The 23,340-nt window shown below is 46.4% G+C and overlaps 1 protein-coding gene across 4 annotated transcripts in view; it reads right to left on the reverse strand.

Annotated features, from left to right (window-relative positions):
* Positions 1 to 1,794: 1,794 nt before the first annotated feature.
* The window catches only part of PAK5 (p21 (RAC1) activated kinase 5), a 186,562-nt gene continuing 165,016 nt past the window's right edge, over positions 1,795 to 23,340 (reverse strand). For all 4 annotated transcript variants that reach the window (XM_054180093.1, XM_054180094.1, XM_054180097.1 and 1 more), the window contains exons 4-9: positions 16,687 to 17,178; positions 14,991 to 15,124; positions 12,147 to 12,273; positions 9,237 to 9,362; positions 4,220 to 4,354; positions 1,795 to 3,649 (exon numbers count right to left, since the gene is read on the reverse strand). In XM_054180093.1, the coding sequence (XP_054036068.1) occupies positions 3,494 to 3,649; positions 4,220 to 4,354; positions 9,237 to 9,362; positions 12,147 to 12,273; positions 14,991 to 15,124; positions 16,687 to 17,178 (1,170 nt within the window). In that variant the 3' untranslated portion in view covers positions 1,795 to 3,493. The remainder of the gene's footprint in view (positions 3,650 to 4,219; positions 4,355 to 9,236; positions 9,363 to 12,146; positions 12,274 to 14,990; positions 15,125 to 16,686; positions 17,179 to 23,340) is intronic.

Here is a 23,340-nt window from a genome sequence, read left to right on the forward strand (position 1 = left end):
ATTATAAATTATTGATGTATTATTCCTGAGGAGGGGAGTTACATAGCCAATAAATACCCCAGCCTGTGCTACTAAAATGCTGAGTCTTTGCAAACACTTGTAGAACCGCTGACCTCAGAAGAAGCCATCATTCCTCAGTGACAGGCAGGAATAAGCGCACTGGAGTAGCCAGCCATATGCACAGCTCAGCCTGAGCCTATGCAGCAGATGAATGCATCTCCTGGGTGAATGGATGCTCCTAGCATCTGCCATCTAAAATCCTAAAACTGAGTGGGTGGGTTTTGTTTTGGTTTGGGTTTTCTTGTTGTTTGGTGGGGTTTTTGAGGGTTTTTTTGGGGGTGTGTATGTTTGTTTTCTGAGATGCCTATCAAGGGCACAGCGATGAAGAAAATGGCTTTTGCAGCATGGAATGCTGCAGGGACCAGGATGAGGGCTTGGGAGCCATTGGGTTGCAAGATCCTCCAACAATGGCAGCTCAGTCAGCTGTGTAGCCCAAGGTTGTGGACCATGATTGTTTGCTGGGGTTTTTTTGCCTTGCTGTGGCTTTATTTGAAGTGCAATGGGTGTAACAGCTGGAGTTCAGTTGTTGTTGGCGGTGGGTTTTTTCCCCCAGTGATGGCTAATGTGTTTTGAAACATTGACCGATATCAGCAACCAAAAGTAATACAAACCCTCACTTACAAGACTTGAAGATGCTTAAGAACCAGTCTAGATTCATTAGGTGGCTGATGCTGCTGAGAAGCCTAGGTTTCAGAAGGCAGGAGGGCTGAGCGGCGATGTGCCAAATACTGTGTAAAGCAAAAATAAAATCAAAACAGGAGGGGGGGAGGGGTAGGGACAGGAATTATTTAGGGGACAGTGCTATCATCAACCAGGAGAAAAATTCATTAGCACTGAGATGATGTTCTGGTTTTTGAGGTCTTATTCCTGCCTTGTTAAATTGTAAAATTATAGCTGGATAGCAGCATTTCACTCTTCATGTCCTAAAGTAGTAAATACAATCAGAAGTGTAAAACAACCTATTTGCTTGGACCTGTACAGCCACTGACAACTCCTGACAACTTCCTGTGGGGGGCAGGTAGGCACAGGTTTTATGTAGCATCTAGTGGCTTTCCTACCTCTAAGCTTTCATGGTACTGGCCCATGAAACCCTCAACCCCTGTGACCTTCACTGAGGCTGGGGTTTCCCAGAAACAACCACCCAGGAATCAGGATGCAACTGGATCAACACCAAGGGAGCAGGGCTGAGCAGCTGTCTTTCAACACAGGCACAGCCAATGACACTTTGAAATCACCAGGGGCAGTTTTATAAATATATATATATATCTAAAGTATGTGTGTGTGTGTCTGTCTACATACATGTGTATCTTTGATACATATATGCAAGGACTCTTTTTTCCTTGCTCTTTGCTTGGTCCAGTACTGAATCCAATTTAGAAAACAGAAACAAAGCATATGAAGAAAAAACACACTGAAAATGTAAGCATTTAGTAATTAATTTATTTAACTTGCATGTGCATTTGTCTCACCAGCAGTTGGTGTTCACAAAAAAACCCTTTGAAATTGACAAAACCTTCAGTAAACTTGATGAATACTGTTCAAAGTATCTAATGATAAGAAAGTTGCAGAAAATTCTTCACTTGCACAGCCTAAAATGTGCTGAATATTGGAGAAAAAACCCCACCAACCCCTTTTTATTCAAAGATGGTTACAAAAGTTTACTTGGTGGCTAGTAAGAGTTTCACCTGTTTGTCACTGCCTCTATTGGCGCAGCCTGCAAGCTGTCACGCCTACAGAACAGAACCCCCTTGGAAGGCTGTGGGTTTTGCACTCTGCCAGGTTTCTGCAGGTAGGGGGCAGGTGACAAACAGGGTTGCTGTAGTGTTGTTTTAAAATATGCAAACTGGGTAAAGAAGAGAAAGCAGCAGGGAGTAAACCACACAGCTGTAAGAACAGTTGTTCCATGTTTCAGTTCTTTTGTCTCCTCTTTGTTTCTCTCCCTTCAAATACTCCCTAAGGGTAGTACTACAGGAGCTGCTTTGCTGTTGGCGGCACTGCTGTCCCAGAGGAAGATTTTTAAGCAACAGCTCCTGCCACGTTTGTACGTCTGGTTCTAATTTACTACAATAAATACCAATTCATTTATTCACTATGAAACTCCCTAGGAAAGAAACCTGCAAAAAGTTTCCACAAAATTGGCCTTGTGTTTCTTAATGGTACTGCAAAATGAGGTAAGGAAAAAACCCACAACCCTGGAAAACATGGCTTTTGTATTACACATAATTAAAAAGAACTCATTAATAAATAAAATTCATTTAGAATTGAAATAATGATGAAGCACTTCTAAAAATTTTAAAGGTGAAGCTATTCAGGCCTACAGTTAACATGCAAAGTCATCCAACAACTAACACAAAATTGTACTGCAGTAGTCAACTGTTGCATCAACATTCAAAAAGGTCTAGACAGCAGCACGACTTCTATATGGCAAACATCTCGTGATGCATCACAACACCCTGCACTCCAGAGACCTGCTGGGCGGGCAGCAGCTCCTGACATCCCTTTCCACTGCCAGAGCGCGACAGAAACGATGGTGATTTTGTGATAACAAAACTGGCCTTGTGGTGGCATGAAGCAGAGAGGCTGCCACAGGATGGGGAGGTGACCCTTGAGCAAACCTACGCCAGCGGCATTGGCTAGAGAAGCGGGGAGGGAGACCCTGGTGAGCGGTAACATTCAGCAGCAGCTCCGCTGGCCGCTGCATCACTGGTGGTGTTGAGGGTGAGCGCCCACAGCCAGCCTGCCGGTGCTCCCACAGGTGTCAGTCACCCTTGGCTCTTCAGGCTGCCATGACGACAGGATGAGAGCTCTCCTCACCTCAGTGGAAAATCTGCAAAACCTGACTTCCTAAAGGTGTGTGGTGGTTTTTTTCTGTTTTCAAAAGGGTTAAAAAAGTAGGAAACTTTATCGTCTCAAATTGTTGCTAAATGCCATGGATTACTTCAACTAACACAACAGTTACGTGACAAAGTACTGCAAGTTATCAAAACGTACTGTACACAAAGTTACAAATCCCTTGCAAAATACATTGCGCTGCTATGACCGAGATAAAAAGTGCTTTGTCTTTTGGGCAGAAAAGTGTTCTTCTAAAATAGAAGTGCCGTAGCCTGCAATAAAATACCAGTTGTGCTAACTATCTTTCCAACCTTGTTTGCATTTGTTGCCTTCTCCCTGGATGGCTGAGAAGACAACAGCACTGGGGTGCAATGGTCCACAGCAGAGTGTGGCCACCTGACTGGTGACCAGGATCACTCCCCAGTCCCCCACAGCCCGAGAGCACCTCGTTGGGTTTTTACGTACTGCGTTATTTCTGCAGGGCTGGTTTTCCTCCTCAGCCTTCTCTCATCCCTGCCTGTGTTTTCCCTGCAACTGCTGGGATTCCTACGCAGCTGTTATCCAGACTCTGCACTGACTTCCTCCCAGAAAGTTGTCGGCTTCAGCGATGCCTGTGCTGCCTCATGAGGGGCACAATGCAAGAAGGGGGCCCAGCCAGTTTGAGAAATGGGTGTCTCAACAGTTCCTGTGCTGTGGCTCTCTGCAAGGGCTCCCGCACCAGCATCGAGTCCAAGAAGCCCCGGAGGACTGAGGAGACCTGCAACATTACACCCGCATTAGTGGCAGACCAAGACACCAGTTTTCAGCCTACACTGGGTCAGTGCCTCCTGCTGTCCTTGGGAAGACAAGTAACACACTGGGCTTTCCCAGGACAACAGGGAAGGGCCATGTGGCTTCTTGCTGGTGTTAAAGTTGAAAGCACTGGGGTATCTGTGGAGAATGACACAAGCTGCACGGCTTTGCGTGTGGTGGGGGAGAAAAGCATTAACATGCAGTGAGGGCTCAGCTCTGCACTCTAGCACACCCAAAATGGGAGGTACCCAAAGGCTTTGGCACTGGGCATGGATGTACCAACCCATCCATAGCCTGGCTGATGCACCACCTCACTCTGGTCCTTGGATGTGGTGGGAACCACAAAATTCCTCCCTTTGCTGTCACTCACTACAAAAGCGAAGCCACAAAAAAAGGCGAGAGTCTGCTGATGGCTTTGGCCTTTTTAGGACCCACTGCTCCTGGCGGTACCTTCAGGATGCAATGGAATTGTATGGCTATGGCTTTAACAGACATTTGTATGGGCAAGATCCTTATCAGTTACAGGAAGTCTGACCTTGTGCATGTCCTTCACCCGGGGCGGTAAGTTGTCCCGGATTCGGCGCATGGCCTGTAGTGGTGGCTCATTGAAGTAAGGAGGTTCACCATCTATCATCTCTATCACCATGATGCCCAGGGACCAGATATCCACCTGTAACACACAGGCATAAATACTGCTTAGAGTGCAGCAAGAGGAGCTGACAGGCTCAGCATTTGGGTTCATGCTGTTGTACCTGTTGTGTCCAGTCTGAGGCAACAGTATGGTGAGCTATCCCCTAATTACTTATACCTTTTTTTAACCAGCCAACAAGTTTTTCCTTCAGAGCACCAAGAGCAGTGGAGGAATTAGAAATGCGTTAGGAACCCAGGTTTAGGAGATGTCCATAGCAGCACCGCTACAGCACAAAAGAGGCTGGCTGCACCCTACCACCCTGCATTTCACCTGCACTGGTCTGACCCCATGGAGTAGTTGCCACAGGCTGGTTCTGCAGTGCTGCAGAAAGCTGCACCTGGTGCAAGAGCAAAGCACAATACAGCTGCTGTGAAATTAGTCTATTTTCTCTGCCCCTCAAAGACTAGGAACTCTCAGACCCCAAGGCAAATACAGACACATCAAGGCCCAGCTCCAGTGAGTACAGGTAACACATTGCACAATCCCTTTGGAAAATGATTCAGCTCCAGATTAATTAACATTAACAACCTACAACTTGTTTTTTCAGTTAGTGGGTTGGTCTGGTTTGGTTTTGGTTTGTGTTTTGGGTTTTGGTGGTGGTGGCTGGTTGTGGGTTAGTTGGGTTTTGGTTTTGGTCCTGGTCTGCTGCAAAACTGCTCCAGAAACCAGTGCCCCCTAGACAGGAGTCTGAGGGTGGTAAGCTGGAGTCAGGGGTGAAACCAGCAGCTGAGCTGAAGTGCATGCACACTAACACATACACAAACAAGAGAAGCTGGAAGCCTTGTTGCAGCAGGAAAGTTATGGTGTAGTTGCCATCACAGACACGTGGTGGGATGACTCACATGACTGGAGCACTGTAATTGATGGCTACAGGCTCTTCAGGAGAGACAGGTGAGGGAGAAGGGGTGGAGGGGTGGCCCTGTACATCAGGGAGGCTCTAGATGCCATGGAACTAGAGATCAAGGATGATCAGGTTGAGTGCCTGTGGGTGAGAATTAGAGGGAAGGCCATCAAGGCTGACATCCTGGTTGGAGTATGTCATAGACCACCCAACCGGGATGAAGAGGTTGATGAATTATTCTATAGGCAGGTAGAGGCTGTCTCAAGATCACCAGACCTTGTTCTTATGGGTGACTTTAACCTGCCTGATATCTGCGGGGAACTTAACATAGCAGAGAGGAGGCAGTCTAGGAGGTTCTTAGAGTGTATGGAGGATAGCTTCTTAACCCAGCTACTGTGTGAGCCTACCAGGGGTAGGCTTGACCTCCTTTTTACCAATAGGGAAGGGCTGGTGGGAGATGTGGTGGTTGGAGGCTGTCTGGGGTCCAGAGACCATGAGATAATTGAGTTTTCAATATGCAGTCAAGCTAAGAGGGGCAGCAACAAAACCTCTGCTCTGGACTTCCAGAGGGCAGACTTCAGGTTACTCAAGGAACTAAGTAATCAGAAGGAACCTTGGGAAACAGCCCAAGGGGTCCAGGAGGGCTGGACCTACTTCAAGAAAGAAATCTTGAAGGCGCAGGAACAGGCTGTGCCAATGTGCCAGAAGATGAACCGCCAGGGCAGATGGCCGACCTGGATGGGCAATGAACTTCTAAAGGAATTAAGGGGAAAAAAGAGGGTGTATCATCTTTGGAAGGAAGGTGAGGTAACCCATGAAATGTTCAAGGATGTTGCTAGGTCATGTAGGAAAAAAAAAAGGCAAAAGCCCAGTTAGAACTTAAGCTGGCCACTGCTGTGGAAGACAATGAAAAGCATTGTTATAAATATATTAATACTAAAAAGAGGGAAGAAGAACCTCCACTCTTTACTGGACCTGGAGGGGAACATTGTAACTAAAGATGAGGAACAGGCTGAGTACTAAATGCCGCCTTTGCCTCCATTTTCAAAGATAAGGCAGGAGGACTTCAGGATAACTGGCCTCCTGAACTGGTAGATGGGGGCAGGGAGCAGTGTAGCCTCCCTAAAATCCATGAGGAAGAAGTTAGGGACTTGGTGAGCTACTTGGATACTCACAAGTCCTTAAAACCAGATGGGATCCATCCTAGGGTGCTGAGAGAGCTGGCAGATGAGCTGGCCAAGCTGCTCTCCATCATTTTCCACCAGTCCTGGCTGACCGGAGAGGTCCCAGATGACTGGAAACTGGCCAGTGTGATGCCCATCCACAAGAAGGGCCAGATGAGTTAATGTGCAAACTATGGGCCTGTCAGCCTGACCTCAGTGCCAAGAAAGATTATGGAGCAGATCATCTTGGGGGCGATCACTGTGCACCTGAAGGATGACCAAGGGATCAGGCCCAGCCAGCATGGATTTAGGAAGGGCAGGTCCTGCCTGACCAACCTGATCTCCTTCTATGATAAGGTGACCGCCTGGTGGATGTGGGGAGGCTGTGGATGTAGTCTACCTGGACTTCAGCAAGGCCTTTGACACCATCCCCCACAGCAAACTCCTGGCCAAGCTGTCAGCCCAGTGCTTGCACAGCAGCACTGTGTGCTGGGTTAGGAACTGGCTGGAGGGCCAAGCCCAGAGAGTGGTGGTGAATGGTGCCACATCCAGCTGGCAGCCAGTCACTAGTGATCAGTGTTGGGCCCAGTCCTGTTCAACATCTATATTGATGATCTTGATGAGGGGATTGAGTCCATCATCAGTAAATTTGCAGATGACACCAAGCTGGTGGAGGTATTAAGAGGGTAGGAGAGCTCTGCAGAGGGACCTTGACAGGCTGGACAGAGTCCAAGGGCATGAGATTTAACACATCTAAGTGCCCGGTTCTACACATTGGCCACAACAACCCCATGCAGAGCTACAGGCTGGGGTCAGAGTGGCTGGAGAGTGGCCAGGCAGAAAGGGACTTGGGGCTACTGGTTGATTGTAGGGTGAACATGAGCCAGCAGTGTGCCCAGGTGGCCAAAAAGGCCAGTGGCCTTCTGGTCTGTATCAGAAATAGTGTGGCCAGCAGGACCAGGAAGGTCACTCTCCCCCTATACACTGCACTGGTTAGGCCACACCTTGAGTCCTGTGTCCAGTTCAGAGCCCCTCAGTTTAGGAAAGATGTTGAGTTGCTGGAGCGTGTCCAGAGAAAGGCAACAAAGCTGGGGAGGGGTTTGGAGCACAAGCCCTGTGAGGAGAGACTGAGGGAGCTGGGGTTGCTTAGCCTGGAGAAGAGGAGGCTCGGGGCAGACCTTCTTGCTGTCTACAATTACCTGAAGGGAGGTTGTAGCCAGGTGGGGGTTGGTCTCTTCTCCCAGGCAACCAGCACCAGAACAAGAGGACACAGTCTCAAGCTGCACCAGGGGAGGTTTAGGCTGGATGTTAGGAAGAAGTTCTTCAGAGAAAGAGAGATTGGCCATTGGAATGGGCTGCCCAGGGAGGTGGTGGAGTCACCATCACTGGAGGTGTTTAAGAAGAGACTGGATGGGATGCTTGGTGCCATGGTTTAGTTAATTAGATGGTGTTGGGTGATAGGTTGGACTTGATGATCTTGAAGGTCTTTTCCAACCTGGTTAATTCTGTATTCTGAATCCCCATTCTCCACTGACTGTAAGTCCTGTCATTTGCCAGCCCACATACAGCCAAGGCCCATTCATTCTGCTGTTGCTTTTTTTGCCAACACTATCCTTCAGCTTAAATCTTCTTCCCTCCCCCTCCCCCCCTTCTGAAGTGGAAATCACATGTAGCTGTAAATTCAGCCACTTTATAATCCCTTCAATGTTATTAATGGGCTAATAATAGCTTATGTTATCATCTCTGAAAGACCTCCTAAGATGTCACATATCGTGGGTGAAAGTTGGTGCCTTCAGGGTGCTCTCAGCCTCAGGCAGGCAAGCTCCCTGCCTGTGCTAGATGGGAAGATGTAGCTTCTCCCATCTCAGGCCTCAGCTCATTTCCCCCTCTCTGTGCAAAGAGCGAAGTAGATCTCTGTGTGTCTGGATGCATGTGTATCTGTGTGTAAATACAGCTTTACCTATACATATCTATATTTGTCATGCAGGACTGCTCTCTGCATCTATTACTATAGGCAGTATCAGGCAGAAGATGATTGCCTGCACCACACAGAGAAGCTGCAGCTGCATCTCTGGCTGAGGTGCTGTGACACACTGTCACGACTGAGCATGGCAGTAGGGATTGCTCTTCCCAGGCTGACTGAGCAGCAATGTGGTGACTCAGAGCTTCCTAATGGACTGGGTATGGCACTGCAGAGCTGCCCGGACCCCACGTTTCTGGGTTCATCTCTGGGACTCCAATACAAACGTGTGAATTGCTTAAAACAGTTCCCACACACAGGCTTCCTGCCCTCAACTAACAAGAGCAGTGACAACAAGGAATGAGACAATCTGGAGACTAATGCTACAGCAGAGGGTGGCGATCCAACCCATCCAGCTGGCTCCTGTGCTTGGCACTCTACAGGGCAATGCCTGTGCCTCTGCCAGCACTCCTGGAGAAAGAGGACTGTAGACTTTAGCTGGATGAAAGCAGAGCAGATCTCTGCTGCAGGTCTGTGAAAATATTGGTGTGATGTGGCAGTGCAGTATGGGCATGTGATTTGGCTGCTGTTTTGGCCTATGCAAATGTAGATACCTGTTAACTGCAGCTCCAGCCTGCAGGCTTGATGGATCTTTTATGATGTGAAAATGATGTGTTTCCTTTAACACAATACCCAAAGCTAAAATACATTAAAACATTCCATTGTGCTAAGTGGAGCTGTTATTGAATGACTTTATCTTGAAGTGCTTTAAAACAAGGCATGATGTAGCACTCTGGGGCAAACAGAATTGCTGCTATTTAGCATATCTGTGTAAATGGTTTGGACAGCACAGTTCTGATGGGGCTGGGTGGGGAAACGGCTGCTCTGGGTGCTCACCTCGGTGCTGTAGGGCAGGCGGGATATCACCTCCGGAGCCATCCAATAGGGCGTCCCAACCAGTGACTTCCTCCTGGGGACCTCCTTGGACACTTGGGCACAGAAGCCAAAGTCAGACAATTTTATCTGAAAAGTTAAGAAAAAGCCACTCTTCAATAACAAGACAAATTCCTCCAAGATGTGCATCCCTCCAAGACACACACGTCCAGCTGCAGCTGGGGGACACAGAGGGAGCTGCAGTGTTTGCCTGGGACAGAACAGCTGCACAGTTTTAGAGGAGAGCCTGGGGAACACATGGCTCCTTCAAATGGAGGGAAGGGAAAGAAGCCAGGGCAAGCGGCAGTGGTGCTCATTACTAAGATCACCTGTTATAGCTCCTTGCTTCTCCATCAAAAGATGGGGAGGTGACAAATGGCTTATAACAGTTAAAAAATAGACAGAAAGCAAAAACACCCCTCAGCAACAGTGGTTTATAATGAATGTATAAACCCCTAGTCTGCAGTCTATGTATGTAAACCGTCAATAATACACTTTCTTCAAGTGATGCACACCATTCCTGTCACTTCCACCAGGTGTACAACCTGTGAGGTTGCCAGAAAAAGAGATGAACCAACTGGCATTCACCTCATTCTTCTTTTACCACAAAGCTAACACTCACCAAAAGCAATACCTCTGCCAATGCCTTTTCAGGACCATGAGCTCAGACTGTGGGCTATTACTAAAGAAACTGTCTTCTTTATGTAGTAAAGGGGCTAATGTGGGGAAGGCAGGGAAGGGTATAAGACTCCTCCCAAATGGTTGTAAGAGTTAAGGGAACCTGGTGTCTTTGCTTGGGGACTCAGGAATTAAATCCAGTACTGTCCTTGAGTAGCTGAGGCAGTGACCTGAAATAGCAGGAAGGGGATACACACGCGCTCTGGAGAGCTGTTCTTGCTGCATCATGTGCCTGCTCATACTTTTATGCTCAGCTTTTTTCACAACAAAAGTTATGGAAAATTATTGCCTCCTCCTTCCTTCTTGTTGTACACCACCAAGGTGAAAACTCCTCCAGTGATTGTGGCGTCACCCCTTCCAGAAACAGTTTGCTGCTTAAGGCTCATGTTTTTTGTTTGTCCATAAGTCTTTATTTGGAGGCCTAGAAGCCATCATAAGGGTTTCCTGCACATCTGCCTAACCCCCTGAGCCCAGCCGTACACGGAACAGCACAATAGTGACCCATATCCAGGGTCCATAAGCCGATCATGTACTCAGTGCCTGGGGATATGAAGTGAGCCCAAACAGCCCCATGACAGCTGAAGTGGGAAGCTGAACGAATCCCAGCGTTTCATTATCGGCAGCAATTTGTTCTCTTTTGGATTCAGTACAGACATTACTGTTTTTAAAAACACAGGGTATTGCTTTTAACAGAATTACGAAATTGTTGTTGGTATCTCTAAAACAAAGGCACTAACAGCCAAATTCTCCATGCTAAAAGTATTTTTCAGTTTACAGGATGAAGAATGGAAGGAATAATGTGTATTTTGGAAGCAGGGCCCCATCTTCCTTTGTAGGAGCACAAGAGGTTTTGCATATCTATTGCTCATTTGAGTACATAAAAGATGATTTTCTAAAAAAAGATAATTGCACAACACAGCCATGAAGAAATCTGCAATGCAGATAATAAGTACAGGAGTAATGAGTATAATGAGGCACTGTATGCAGATCCTGAGAGCAGATCAGATGCTATTTCAGCAACATGGATGAAAACTGCAACTGAAACACGGCCGCACACATGGAATTTTGTTCCTCTGACAGGACTGACAATAGCAGCCTGTGACTGCTGCAGGAAGAAAATCCCTCTCCCTTGGTGAAGTGGGAACTGTATTATAAAGGCAAGCCTTTGATAAGGGAAAGAGACTAGGCCAGGGAAGACAAGAGTTTTACCTTCTGAAGGAGCTCTAGGTTTGGTTCCAGAGTGACCAGGGGTTCAGACTCAGTCCAGCTTTTAGGCACCAGGTGTGCCATGCCAATAGAGCAACGCTTAAAGCTCTGCTGATGGGACTCACTGGCCGTGAGTACATTAGTTTCTACTCAAATTATCCCATGGGGACCACAAGGTGAGATGCAAAGTAGGGCCTAACTTAAACAGAGATTGGGGTCTTCCATTTAAGAGTGATTTGCCTCCCTCTGCCTAAGGCCCCAGGTTCTAGGGGGCTCAAGTTTTACACTGTGTACGCCCAGAAATACCACCGCTCAAACACACCCTTCTGCTTGAAAGGGAATAATTATTTGTTTGGGACCTAATACTGCTGGAGTAATATTTGTCAGCAAGCTTTATTTTCCTTACTGAGCAAAGGTCAAGTGCAGCATTTTGTTTCCCTCTCTTACCATCCATTAACACCACAAATAGAGACCAGTTCACTGATAGCAGCATCCCACCCAAAGTGTGGGACTGCTTGCTGGTATACCTGTGGTAAAAGCTACTCTTACCATCAGGGGAGTGTTGCAGCAGTAATGCAGTGTATTCATGTATATTGATGTTAGCCTCTTAACCAGCTTGGGAAAACCAAGCAAATGTATAGGAGCATGTTAAGGACTAAATGTAGTAAAAAGTACTTTTCAAAGGCATCAGAATAGAAATGGTGCATCATAAAAGACAGTCTCCTGACACCTAATCATCACTCATGTGACATGTTTTCTTCTGTCACTGCTTTTTGATGGCTTTGATCCCCTGCCATTATAGTGCAGATGCCACTCATCAGCCAGGTCTGTGTTTTTCTAATTCAGCTCTCAGATTCAACATACTCACAGGTCACAGCCCCTGGTCTCACATGCCTGGCTTGTGTTTTTTAATGTTAGTGCCACTTTGGACAGGCACAGCTCTTTTCATGACAGCCCTGAGAGGTGTCAGGGGAAACACTGGGTGCTCACCCTCCCATCGCTTGTGAGAAGGATGGAGTCACTTTTGATGTCACGGTGGATGACCCCTTGGGTGTGCAGGTACGACAGGGCTCTCAGGACGGACAGGCAGACGGTGGCTATCTGCTCCTCATTCATCCTGAAACAGTAAGAGGGAAGAGCAAGCTAAGCATTAATGAAGGCAGTGGGAAAGGGGAGCTGGAGTGAAGAGGTCCATGTCCCTCTTCATGCCAGCATACAGCTAGCCAGGACATCTTTTAGACAGCAACTCTGTGGGGTGACTCTCTGGTCCTACTTCTGTCAAAAAAAGGGGAGATGGGTGAAGAACAACTCTGCAGCAAGCTTTGGGTAAGTCTCCCTGCAGCACTACAAGCAGAGTGCACGATGTGACAGAGCTTATTTCCCTCGGGGAAATAACGGAAATGCCTTATTTACAGTAAACTTGCTGCTTGTTAAGGAGGGCAAATCACTACTGGGATGGAAACAAGCATAGAATAAATATCAGAAAAAACACTCCTAATTGTGCAGACAAACATCAGGCCTTGGGTGTAGCAGTTTGAGAGCTCTTCTTTGCTTTCTATAAAAATATTGAGGGTATTTGAGTATAAAAACAAACAGAAGAGTCCCCATTTCTGTGCATGTGTGCAAACCCTGTAACCCTGTTCTAGAAGAAGCCATCTGCCACAGCATGATGGTTTTGTTCGGGATGAGTTGTGTGTCCTAGCATCTTTGCCCCCTCATGGGATGGCCCCAGCATCTCTACTACATGAGCAGTGGAGATTTTTGCTGTAACTGTGTGTGCTATTTGCTATTTTAGCAAACTCTTTAAGGGAAGGTCACGCAGTGTGAAAAAACCCAGAAGATTAAGGAAAGACTACTTCGAGTCAAAAATAGATGACAGCTCTTAGGAAGCAGTGTCCTGGGAACATCTGTTTGCTATTAAACTCCTGTCAGAAATGTCTAAGATAGAGCTTCTAATGTTTTGGGGAGCAGCAGTTAATAAATGACATGCGATATTGTGATTTATTTCAGCACAACAGCTAAGGCAACACTAAAAAATAACCTGTGTGACAACTCCCCTTCCGGTAAGATCTAAGAGCATCATTAAACTATGACAGAAGACAAATTTCCTAATTTATTATTCCTTGCTTTTCCTCTTGCTCACTTAAATACTCTCCCATTGGGTTGGTGTGGAAGTTTTCCTTTTTTCATTCAAGAGGAAGAAATTAACTAAGGAGTTTCTCCTTCCTATCTCATTTTATCCTGCTTAGCAGGAAAACATGAGTGAAGAGCACACATAAAGGGGGCTGTAAAATCTAATGTCTCCTTTCCAGAGGGGAAGAGTGGTTCCATACACTACAGCTTTTGTGCTGGCAAATCACCTTTTATGAAACTATGACAATAACTTAAATATGAGAACAAGCTCTACTGTAAGCACAAATGTTTTGATGTATATATTAAAAAAATAGTAATTCCCACTATGGTTTAGGCTTAGTTTGTAGTTAACATTTCTGACAGGTGTACATTGCAGAGGGACCTCGACCGACTGGACAGATGGGCAGAGTCCAACGGGATGGCATTTCACAAGTCCAAGTGCCGGGTGCTGCACTTTGGCCACGGCAACCCCATGCAGAGCTACAGGCTGGGGTCAGAGTGGCTGGAGAGCTGCCAAACAGAGAGGGACCTGGGGGTGCTGATTGACAGCCACCTAAACATGAGCCAGCAGGGTGCCCAGGTGGCCAAGAGGGCCAATGGCATCCTGGCCTGTATTAGGAATAGTGTGGCCAGCAGGAGCAGGGAGGTCATTGTGCCCTGTACTCTGCATTGGTTAGGCCACACCTTGAGTACTGTGTCCAGTTGTGGGCCCCTCAGTTTAAGAAGGACATTGAAACACTTGAACGTGTCCAGAGAAGGGCAACAAGGCTGGGGAGAGGCCTTGAGCACAGCCCTATGAGGAGAGGCTGAGGGAGCTGGGATTGTTTAGCCTGGAGGAGAGAAGGCTCAGGGGTGACCTCATTGCCCTCTACAACTACCTGAAAGGTGGTTGTAGACAGGAAGGGGTTGGTCTCTTCTCCCAGGCAACCAGCACCAGAACAAGGGGACACAGTCTCAAGCTGTGCCAGGGGAGGTTTAGACTCGAAGTGAGGAAAAGGTTCTTCACTGAGCGAGTCATTCGTCATTGGAATGGGCTGCCCAGGGAGGTGGTGGAGTCACCGTCCCTGGAGGTGTTCAAGGGGAGATTGGACGTGGCACTTGGTGCCATGGTCTAGTTGTGAGGTCTGTTGGGACAGGTTGGACTTGATGATCCTTGGGGTCTCTTCCAACCTTAGTTATACTGTGATAGGTTCTGTCAGCATGGAGAGAAATCACCCTTAGAACTGACATAGTTATGATAGCAAGAACAGGGACAAGACAGCTACTGGGGTGGTTTTATTCTGTTTTAGGAAGTAATGGACAAAAGTCATATGGGTGCTAAATTAACTCCTAAAACATGAGCAAATTCTTATCTACCACCAAGCCCTTTTGGATATTTCTTTCCCTTCCATTTTAAAAGTGCTGGTACTGATGGGAATTCATCTGCAGTGTCTTACTGATGCTAGTAAAGTGGACATGTTACAGTATGTGAGTGTGTACGTGTATATACACACATATAGCTAGATGCATACACACATATGTTTGTGCATGTTTTGTATCTATATACAAATACAGTATAAATACACCTACAGAGACAGGAGGTAAGGCCTGGAGGGCATAGTCTGGAAGCATCCACAAAGGAAAACCAACACCTCTCCCCTCCTGCCCAGCTCACATTGTGGGCTTCATGATGCTGGCCCCAGTGCAGCACAGCTAACCCACCTGGTGTGAGTCACTATGTCAGTCAAAGCACCGCCCTCCAGAAACTCCATCACAACCCACAGCTCGTCGCCAACAAGGTAACTGCTGTACATGTCAACCACGTTTTCATGATGGTAATCTCTCATGATTACAACCTGTGAGGAAGAAAAAGAAGATCTCTGAATGGCTACAAGCATTATCTGGCACCTGTTCTGACCTTTTTCACTGTACTTTCCTCTTTGTGCTTAGCAAAGGTTCTGTGATAAATCACATCCTCCTTAATCCTTGTGCCAATGCATAAACAAAATCAATATATTTACATAAAAATAACAGTCATTATAAATGCATTAAGAAGAAGGAAGAATCCTTGGTTGCTAAAGTTTAAGTGGCAGATAATTGAGTTTATTTCATTGGTTTTTTAATTACCATTTGCCTACAATGTAACAGAGATTTTTTGGTTTTGACCTGATCCATTGCTGAAGAACACTTTGATGCCTTCATCATGTATCAAGTGGTACTTTGCAGAGCATTTTAACAGAACACTGGTAATAGAGAAGGTGTTCACCAGATTACTCAAATCCCACATCTAAAAGGGACTGTCCAGAACTGGGACCACTGTAAAAGCAGTCCAGCAAAGGTAGTGATCAGGACTACCTGGTACCAAGGGATGTCAGAAAGGTCATTAGGAAAGAAAACAACAGCTAGGAAAGGCTTGGTTATAGACAGAGGAATTTCAGCACTGCTGAAATGAAGTTGTCAGATGTTACAAGTGACTGGAGCATGTCAGGGAAGCAGCTTGGTCCTGCACAGCATGTAGGACCTGCTTCAAGATGTTACCATTCAAGAGATGCTTGGTTAGAGCTACCACAGTGCAATTCAGTGCAGTCTTCCAGCAGAGGCAAAACAAAACCAAACACCCAGCACAATCACAGGCTGTGCAAAGGAATGCTTGTTAAAAACTAGCATTTTAATTGAAACATGAGAAGGTACTAAAGAAAGCAGTCTGTTATGTGTGTGGGGGAAGATCCTCTTACAGTTAAAACACAGTAAGCAACTAATCAGATCAACAGGTTAGTTCTCAAAAGGGGCTTCCCTGGGCAGCTGCAGGCACTGATCAGCACGTTTAGGAGTAATCTTGGACAATGGGTGGAGAACACGCACCACTAGCTTCTACAAGAGATTAAGGTGAAAATGGAGAAACTCTTTGAGCTGCAGAAGGGAATTAACAAAGATGGCTCCATGACAAAGGGGATGTCATCTCTGTGTAGTAACCTTCAGGGAAGCAAAAGGCCTGCCCACGGTTAGGAGGCGAAGGAGAGAGGAAATAAAAAGCAGGTATATAGCAGAATACGATGCGCATGCTTCTGGAGTAATCCGGTTAGTTTGGATCCTCCATCTCAGAGGAAGAAACTGTTCCACCAAATGGACAGAAAGAGGCAGCTGGGCTGTGTCTGTGCACCTGACATGCTGCATGAGCTGATAGATTTCTTAGCTGTTTACTCTGACTTCCAACTGCATTATAGGTTCAACGCCTGGAGGAGATGTATCTCCTTTGAAACTGCTCTGGTTACACAACACTTACACAGCATCAATATGCGTGGGCCTCACCACTTCTTCTAGAAAGATACTAATTTGGTTCATGAGGTTGCTATTCAGCCCATGTCTCCTGTTCAACCTACCACCTGCAAACCCCTCTGCACCACCCAAAACGACTTACCTCATTGAAGAGCAGCTCCCTTCTCTGCTGTTTCCTGAGATCCATCTTCTTCACAGCGACTTGCTTTCCCGTGTGTTTCTCAGTGGCGATGCAGACAATCCCCGTGGAGCCCTCCCCGATCTTCATGAAGTTGTCCAAGTACTCCCGGGGGTCACCAGGGCTAACCACAAGCTGCAGGGCAGCTCTGAACTGTTCATGGGACACCCTGGAAGGCTGCTGTTCTGAGGAGGATCCCCAACTGGGTGGAGGATAAGCACTTGACGTGATACCTGGGGAGCTGGGGTAGGAGGCAGTGGAAATATAGGGAGAGCTGGGCTGGAGAGATGGCTGGTGATAGTGGGATGCTTTGTGGTAGACCAGAGGGTACTGGTAGCTGCTACTTGAATAGCTGACTTTGCTCTGACTCTGAGGTAGCTTTACTGGGCCCCTGGGGTAGGTGTCTGATCCAGAAAGCGGTGGGCTAACAACCAGCTGTGCTCGATCGTAATCCACCTGGAACACAACATAAAAGCAGACAAGTGACTGTGGGAAAACAGACAGCTTGCTTGCTGTCCATCCACTGCGTTTGGCTTTGGCATCCCAAACGTACCCATTCTTCCCAACATGACAGCACTGCCCTGTATCTGAAAAGAGATCTTTATTTAACGGTGGGCTGCTGTGCTCTATCAACCAGGGAAGACCATGAGGTCTTTTGTGCAGCTCAGGTCCATTTTCCTGTTCAGGTACCTCTCTGTAGATACAATAATCTTTGTTTAATGGAAGTGTGTGCTCCAAAAAAGTCTATTTGCAGTGCCCTGCAGGCTCTCCCGGACATTTCCTCCAAGAGTTCAGCCCTTTCAATACCAGCAGCCTGTTGGCAAATTCCAGTTTGCGTCTTCCCTTTCAAATACCAGTTCCTGGGGTTTGACTCTTTAGCCCTTAAGCCTTTTCTTATGCTTTTCTCCAGCAGCTCATGGATGAGCCAATCTCTTCTTGCAGAGGTGACGGGCCCCTAAAATCCCATCATCCTGTCATCTCCCACCTTGCCCCACTACTGGATGCTGTTTGAATGACTAAATGCAAGAGCATGATGAGGAGCCTAATTCAATTTACCATTCCTTAAATAATTTTCCAGAGTGACCCACTATTTAACTTCAGTGTCATGAAATTTTTGTCTGAAACCAAAGACAATCACAGAGGAAATTATCCCAGCAGGAGGCCTTTTTTATTTGCCGATTCCATTCTTCCTTTTTATTTCCAAAGCTCTCCTAAGCTTCTGACACTGAAAGCAGATGAATACTTCACATTCACAAACACCACAGCTTGCAGCTATCAAAACTAAAATAAACCAAAAGCATGTAAGAGAAAAAAAAACCCAACCACCTGAAACAAAAGCACATTTGGAAAAGAGCATCTCCGCGTTTATGAAACAACGTATGTGACTCCTGACAATGTGTGGAGCATCTCGGGTCAGGGGGGTGGTTTGACACAGGCTCATGATGTAGCACAATTACAAATAATTATGGCACCGAGTTCATTTAATCAATCAATTTTGGTCGTGGTGCATGGGGGTGGACTAAGCAGCAAACTCTACACAGCTCACGGTTGCTAGTATTGCTGCTGGCTGCTGGCCAGGAGTCCCTGATCCATGTTAGTTAAATGCACATTAATCTGAATTTGGCAGTGCAATCAAGGACCCAACTGAACTGTGAAATTGAATTCTGCGGTGGAACATCATTTGACTGTTTTATGCTAAGGCTGCAAAAAAAAAAAGGCAAGCTCCTCTGCCGCAGCATCAATTTATCAGTGTAGCTGCTGCACCGCAAGGAGGGGTTTCTAGCTGGAGTCGCCTCAGTGCAGGCAATAAAAAAGCTGCTGAGTGCAGTATTCTGCCAGCACCTGCCATCCTCATCAGTGAGCCGGGCATGCCCATCTTTTCATTTCATGTGAGGCTTAGCAGGGAAGAGGGAATGCCTCTCCAGAGGGGCTGCTCAGAGCTTTCCCTTGGAAACCTGAATCTGGAGCCTGCTTCTGTCTGAGATGCACACTGACAGCTACCAGGCATATGGTGCATCCAGTAAGTGTGTCACTGCACTGTATGGCCACCTCCTTGAATGCTGGCTTTGTCTAAGCGGAATACGCACATGATTACAGCAATAATTTCACTTTATCAGGCAGAGGTAGCCATAAAATAGAAGGGGGGTCAGAGACACCATGAATTTCATGAAGGATATTACATCTGCCAAACTAATTAACATGGAACAGTGCTCAGATGGTTTGGTAGAGCGAGGGGAGCTTGATTTAGCCCTGTCCGGTGTATTTATGTACATAGGGACGCATAAAGTATTGCTTTGGCTATAAATACACCATTTTATTTTAACTATTGAGAAGGGGAAATCCTTGTCTAGAATTTCAAGCTGGGTAAATTCACACTAATGAATCAATCTGAGGCTTCACCCATGCCTGATGTTTATGAGTACATCCCAAGCTTCACACATTTGCAAAAGTAAATTCACAGTGAAATTTTAGGGGGCCTGGTGTTCTTGCAAAGGATTTTTAAAAGCTTTTTGAGGTTAGCATGCTGTACAATATAAACCCATTCACATTCCTGAATCCCATGAAATCTTATGGAAACTCAGTAGCCACAATGAATAAATCAGCTGAACCTCTCGTCCAAGGCTGTGTTGAGGCAGTGCATCACATCACGGCAGAATTGAACACACTTTATGCCACTAATAGTTCTGTTTTTGCCACTGAATGTAGTTACCTATGGAAAGGAAATTCATTAAACACTACAAAGGAGAGAAGAAACAAGTCCTGTGCTCATTCAAGATGAGAGCAGATGAAGCTCTGACACAAATCATCCATCACAGCACTGCAGTGCAAGGTGATGCTCTGCTGCTGCTAGAGCTGGGTCACTTCATTGGCTTGCAGCATCCCCGCACCCACATGTGGCTGCGTTGGCAGTCGGGTCTTTGCCTGGTGAGGCAGCACCATGTTGAAACCCATTTCAGCTCCCATTTTGATGGTGGTGATGCCCATTTTGTGCTGCATGCAGAGGAAACACCTGCTCCATGGTAAAGGGACTGTCCCTGCAAGGAGCTTGAGCAGCCTGTCAGCTGAGCGGGTGTCCCCACACACTCTGCAGGGGAACTGCGGCAGAGATGGCAGCCAGCAGCCAGAGCACAGATGCGCACAGCTCCTGGAGGGGAGCAGCACGCCCTCTAAAGATGGGCTCACTCTCCAGTAAATGAAAAAAAGATTCTATCAGATTATGTTTCAATTGGCCAAAGTGAAAGGTGTGGAAGGGATAGTCTGGAAAACACATGGAGACTGCAAGGGAAAGGTTACTCTCTAGTGCTTCACTAGTGGAAAGCTCTGTACAGCTCTGTTCCACACTCAGAGGTGACAGGCAGCATTTGCATATTGGTATGCAAATGAGAAAACCAATTTAAAAGAAAGAGAGGAATATTACTGCTTTCTGATAGTAAAGTTTTGGCTCTGCCCTCACCAGGCTGGAAATGTCATCCTTGTGCAAAGTGCCAGCATAACATCTAGCAGGAAACTGCGGTGCTGAGCAGCAGCCAAATTAGAGACCTCTGCTATGTTACAGCAGAACAAGTAGTGGAGAGCAGAAATCACAGCCCCTTGGATGAAGGACAGAAGAGGATCATGGAGAGCTGCTACCAGAAAGTGATAATAAAAAGAGCAAAAAGTTAAGAGGGCTGCCTGTGATGCAGAGGAGGGTCAAAGAAAAGATGCAGTAGCATGTCCAAAATGAATTAGACCTAGCAGGATGAGTTTGATATGGTGTGATAATAGCGAGCAGACTCCACTGAAGAGGGTGGGATGTAGTCTCTATGTCACGAGGGTAACAGCAGACACTGCAACCTCATGCAAGTGTTACTACAGTTAGTCTGCAGCAACAGGAGAGCAGAGGGAGTAACATGGGGGTGGATGGGGAGAGAACCAAATCTAAGTCTCTGGCTCCATGCTCCTCCAGGGTCCTGCTGCACTGTCCTAAAGGGACAAGCCCCAGAATATGCCCTAACGCAGAGAATGGGCTGAGCACCTGCAAATGTGCAAACCTGGACACTTCCTGGGGTCCAGATGGTCCAGGCAAACACACAGCACCTGTAATTATCCTTGTAAGCACCTGTGAACTGTGTGGCCATGTTTGGATATGCCCCATCCTATAGGTTCAGCTACCAGGTTTCTCTGTTACCAAAGGGCATTAATTGTCTTTGGACAGCATTTAAACCTGCCTTGTTCTCACCCAGAAAGCAGCAAGAGTCAAATGCTGCTGGAGTTGCAGCTGAGGAGCTCATCCTAACAGGCAAACTACACCTGGGCCTTGAACCTGGACCAAGGCAACCAACACTCTGAGAGCCCTGCACCAGAGGTAGAAAAGGTAAAAGCCCCAAGAGAACTGAATCCCAGAAGAGCCACAGAAGAGAGAGACCCCTTATCCTTCTCTAAAGCCAAGAGCCACTTGAATTGTATTTACAGCATCTGGGAAGGCACCGGACAGAGGAGCAAGCTGTGAGTCCCTGGCTCATTTGTTACAGAGTTCCCCTTGTGGGAAACCACAGATCATGGCACCAGAATTTCCAGTTCAAATTGCTATATTGGAAATTCTCAGATTTGTGCTTGAATTGTTGAACTGCCTTCACATGTGGAACATACTGCTCACAACTGAGTAACAGAACCTGTGAATACACTTTGTGAATAAGTTAGGGCACTAATTGAAGATACTGCAGCCAGAAAATATAAACTGTATAAATATATCTATTTTATTACATGCACAGCAGTGGCCAAGCCCAGAGCAGTCGAAGTCTGAAATCACTGATAATGAAACAAAGCAGACATTTGATTTGTCTGACACCTATCACCTGCAAATAACATGGGGGTCTTCATTTACAAGCCAAAAGGAACATCTTTGTTAAATGCATTTTGAAGTCATACATTTGTACCTGCAGACTTTTCCACTGCTTACTTTCCCCCCCCCCGCTTCTAATTATACTTTAAAGCCAATCTCGTTTGTAAAATATCTGGTTTAAGATTTAATTCTCATTTAATAAGCCCATTTGATGAACCATTATCTTACTAATTCCTCCTTGAAACGAAGGCTCTTCACCAATCACCCAAGACATGAAACCACTATTCCTTTCCAGGAACAGTGGATGGGTTTGGGAATTGAAACCACTGCATTTAATAGTGATTCATCAAATTTCAATTCACCAAGGCTGGAGGAGTGTTTTTAATGCTCTGAGAAACAACTCACAATGAATCTTAGAACAGAACAAATAGAACAGACCAGGTTGGAAAAGACCTTTGAGATCATCAAGTCCTAACCTATAATCCAACACCATCTTATCAACTAAACCATAGCACCAAGTGCCCCATCCAAGTCTCTTCCTAAACACCTCCAGGGATGGTGACTCCACCATCTCCCTGGGCAGCCCATTCCAATGGCCAATCACTCTTTCTGTGAAGAACTTCTAACATCCAGCCCAAACCTCCCCTGTCACAGCTTGAGACTGTGTTCTCTTGTTCTGGTGCTGGTTGCCTGGGAGAAGAGACCAACCCCCACCTGGCTACAACCTCCCTTCAGGTAGCTGCAGACAGCAATGAGGTCTGCCCTGAATGAGGACTTTTTTTAAGTTGTTTTTTTTGATCAGAGTTGTTTCTTCATTTTAATGGGATATTTTTCCAAGTGTCTGGAGTGGAATCCTGTAAAACACGCCTGTCTTCTGTCCTTGAATACTGTAAATCTGGCAGCAAGAGTCTCTAAATTACTGGATTTGTCCTTCTTTCTGACCTGAGAAGATGATGGCTTTCAATTAAGGAAATGGCAGACAGCCCATCTCAAGCTTTCCTCACAACTTCCAGAATCCGTATTTAACGCCACACTCTAGTGCAGTTAACTATCCAGATGCATCCCTCCCACCACACCTCAAGCTTGGGAAAGGCAAGCAAAGAGACCCAGCAACTTTTCTACTCACCCCACAATTTATCCTTAACTCCAAAGCTCAGCTCTGTGCCCCGATGCAACGCGGAATGAAAACACATCATTCTCCCTCTGCTGTGGACCACTGATTATAACTGCACCCCAGGATCAGCAAAGCAGCCAAACCTGAGCAAGCAAGACACCGGCATGACTCCAACATGGATTTGCAGTACCTGGGACCTCTTGTGAGTCTGCAGCCTGACAGGACCATGTTCTCAGTGCACAGAACCAGAGAGAAAATGCACCATTCAGATCATCATTAACCAGGAGAGTGGATGTTATCACCTAACAAGTTACCTACCCCAACACATTTGGTAGGTCACAGCAACCCAAGACTTTCAGCCCTGGAAAAATCAGCTATCATTTCAGCACTGATTGCTAGGGAAGCTTAGTAATGTTCAATGCAATCCACACAGAAGAAAAAACATCTCTTGCAGAACATTCGATGTTTAAGCAGGTCATTATCATCACTGTGTGACTAGACATGTAAGAAAAGTGTTCCTCTCAGAACTGAACAAACAGAGCAAGCAGGGTTGGACAGCTTGTCTAGGTACTGTTCCTCCTGTGACTTAGAAAAGGCAGGGCAGGTCACAAATTTGTGGGGCGGCGCTGCTGGTAAATGCCGTGGCTGAAAGGCTTTGTGGAACCATAACTTTTTTGTTCTT

The sequence above is a fragment of the Dryobates pubescens genome, chromosome 3 (assembly GCF_014839835.1).
Source record: "Dryobates pubescens isolate bDryPub1 chromosome 3, bDryPub1.pri, whole genome shotgun sequence".
In the NCBI taxonomy this organism is placed as follows: Eukaryota; Metazoa; Chordata; class Aves; order Piciformes; family Picidae; genus Dryobates; species Dryobates pubescens.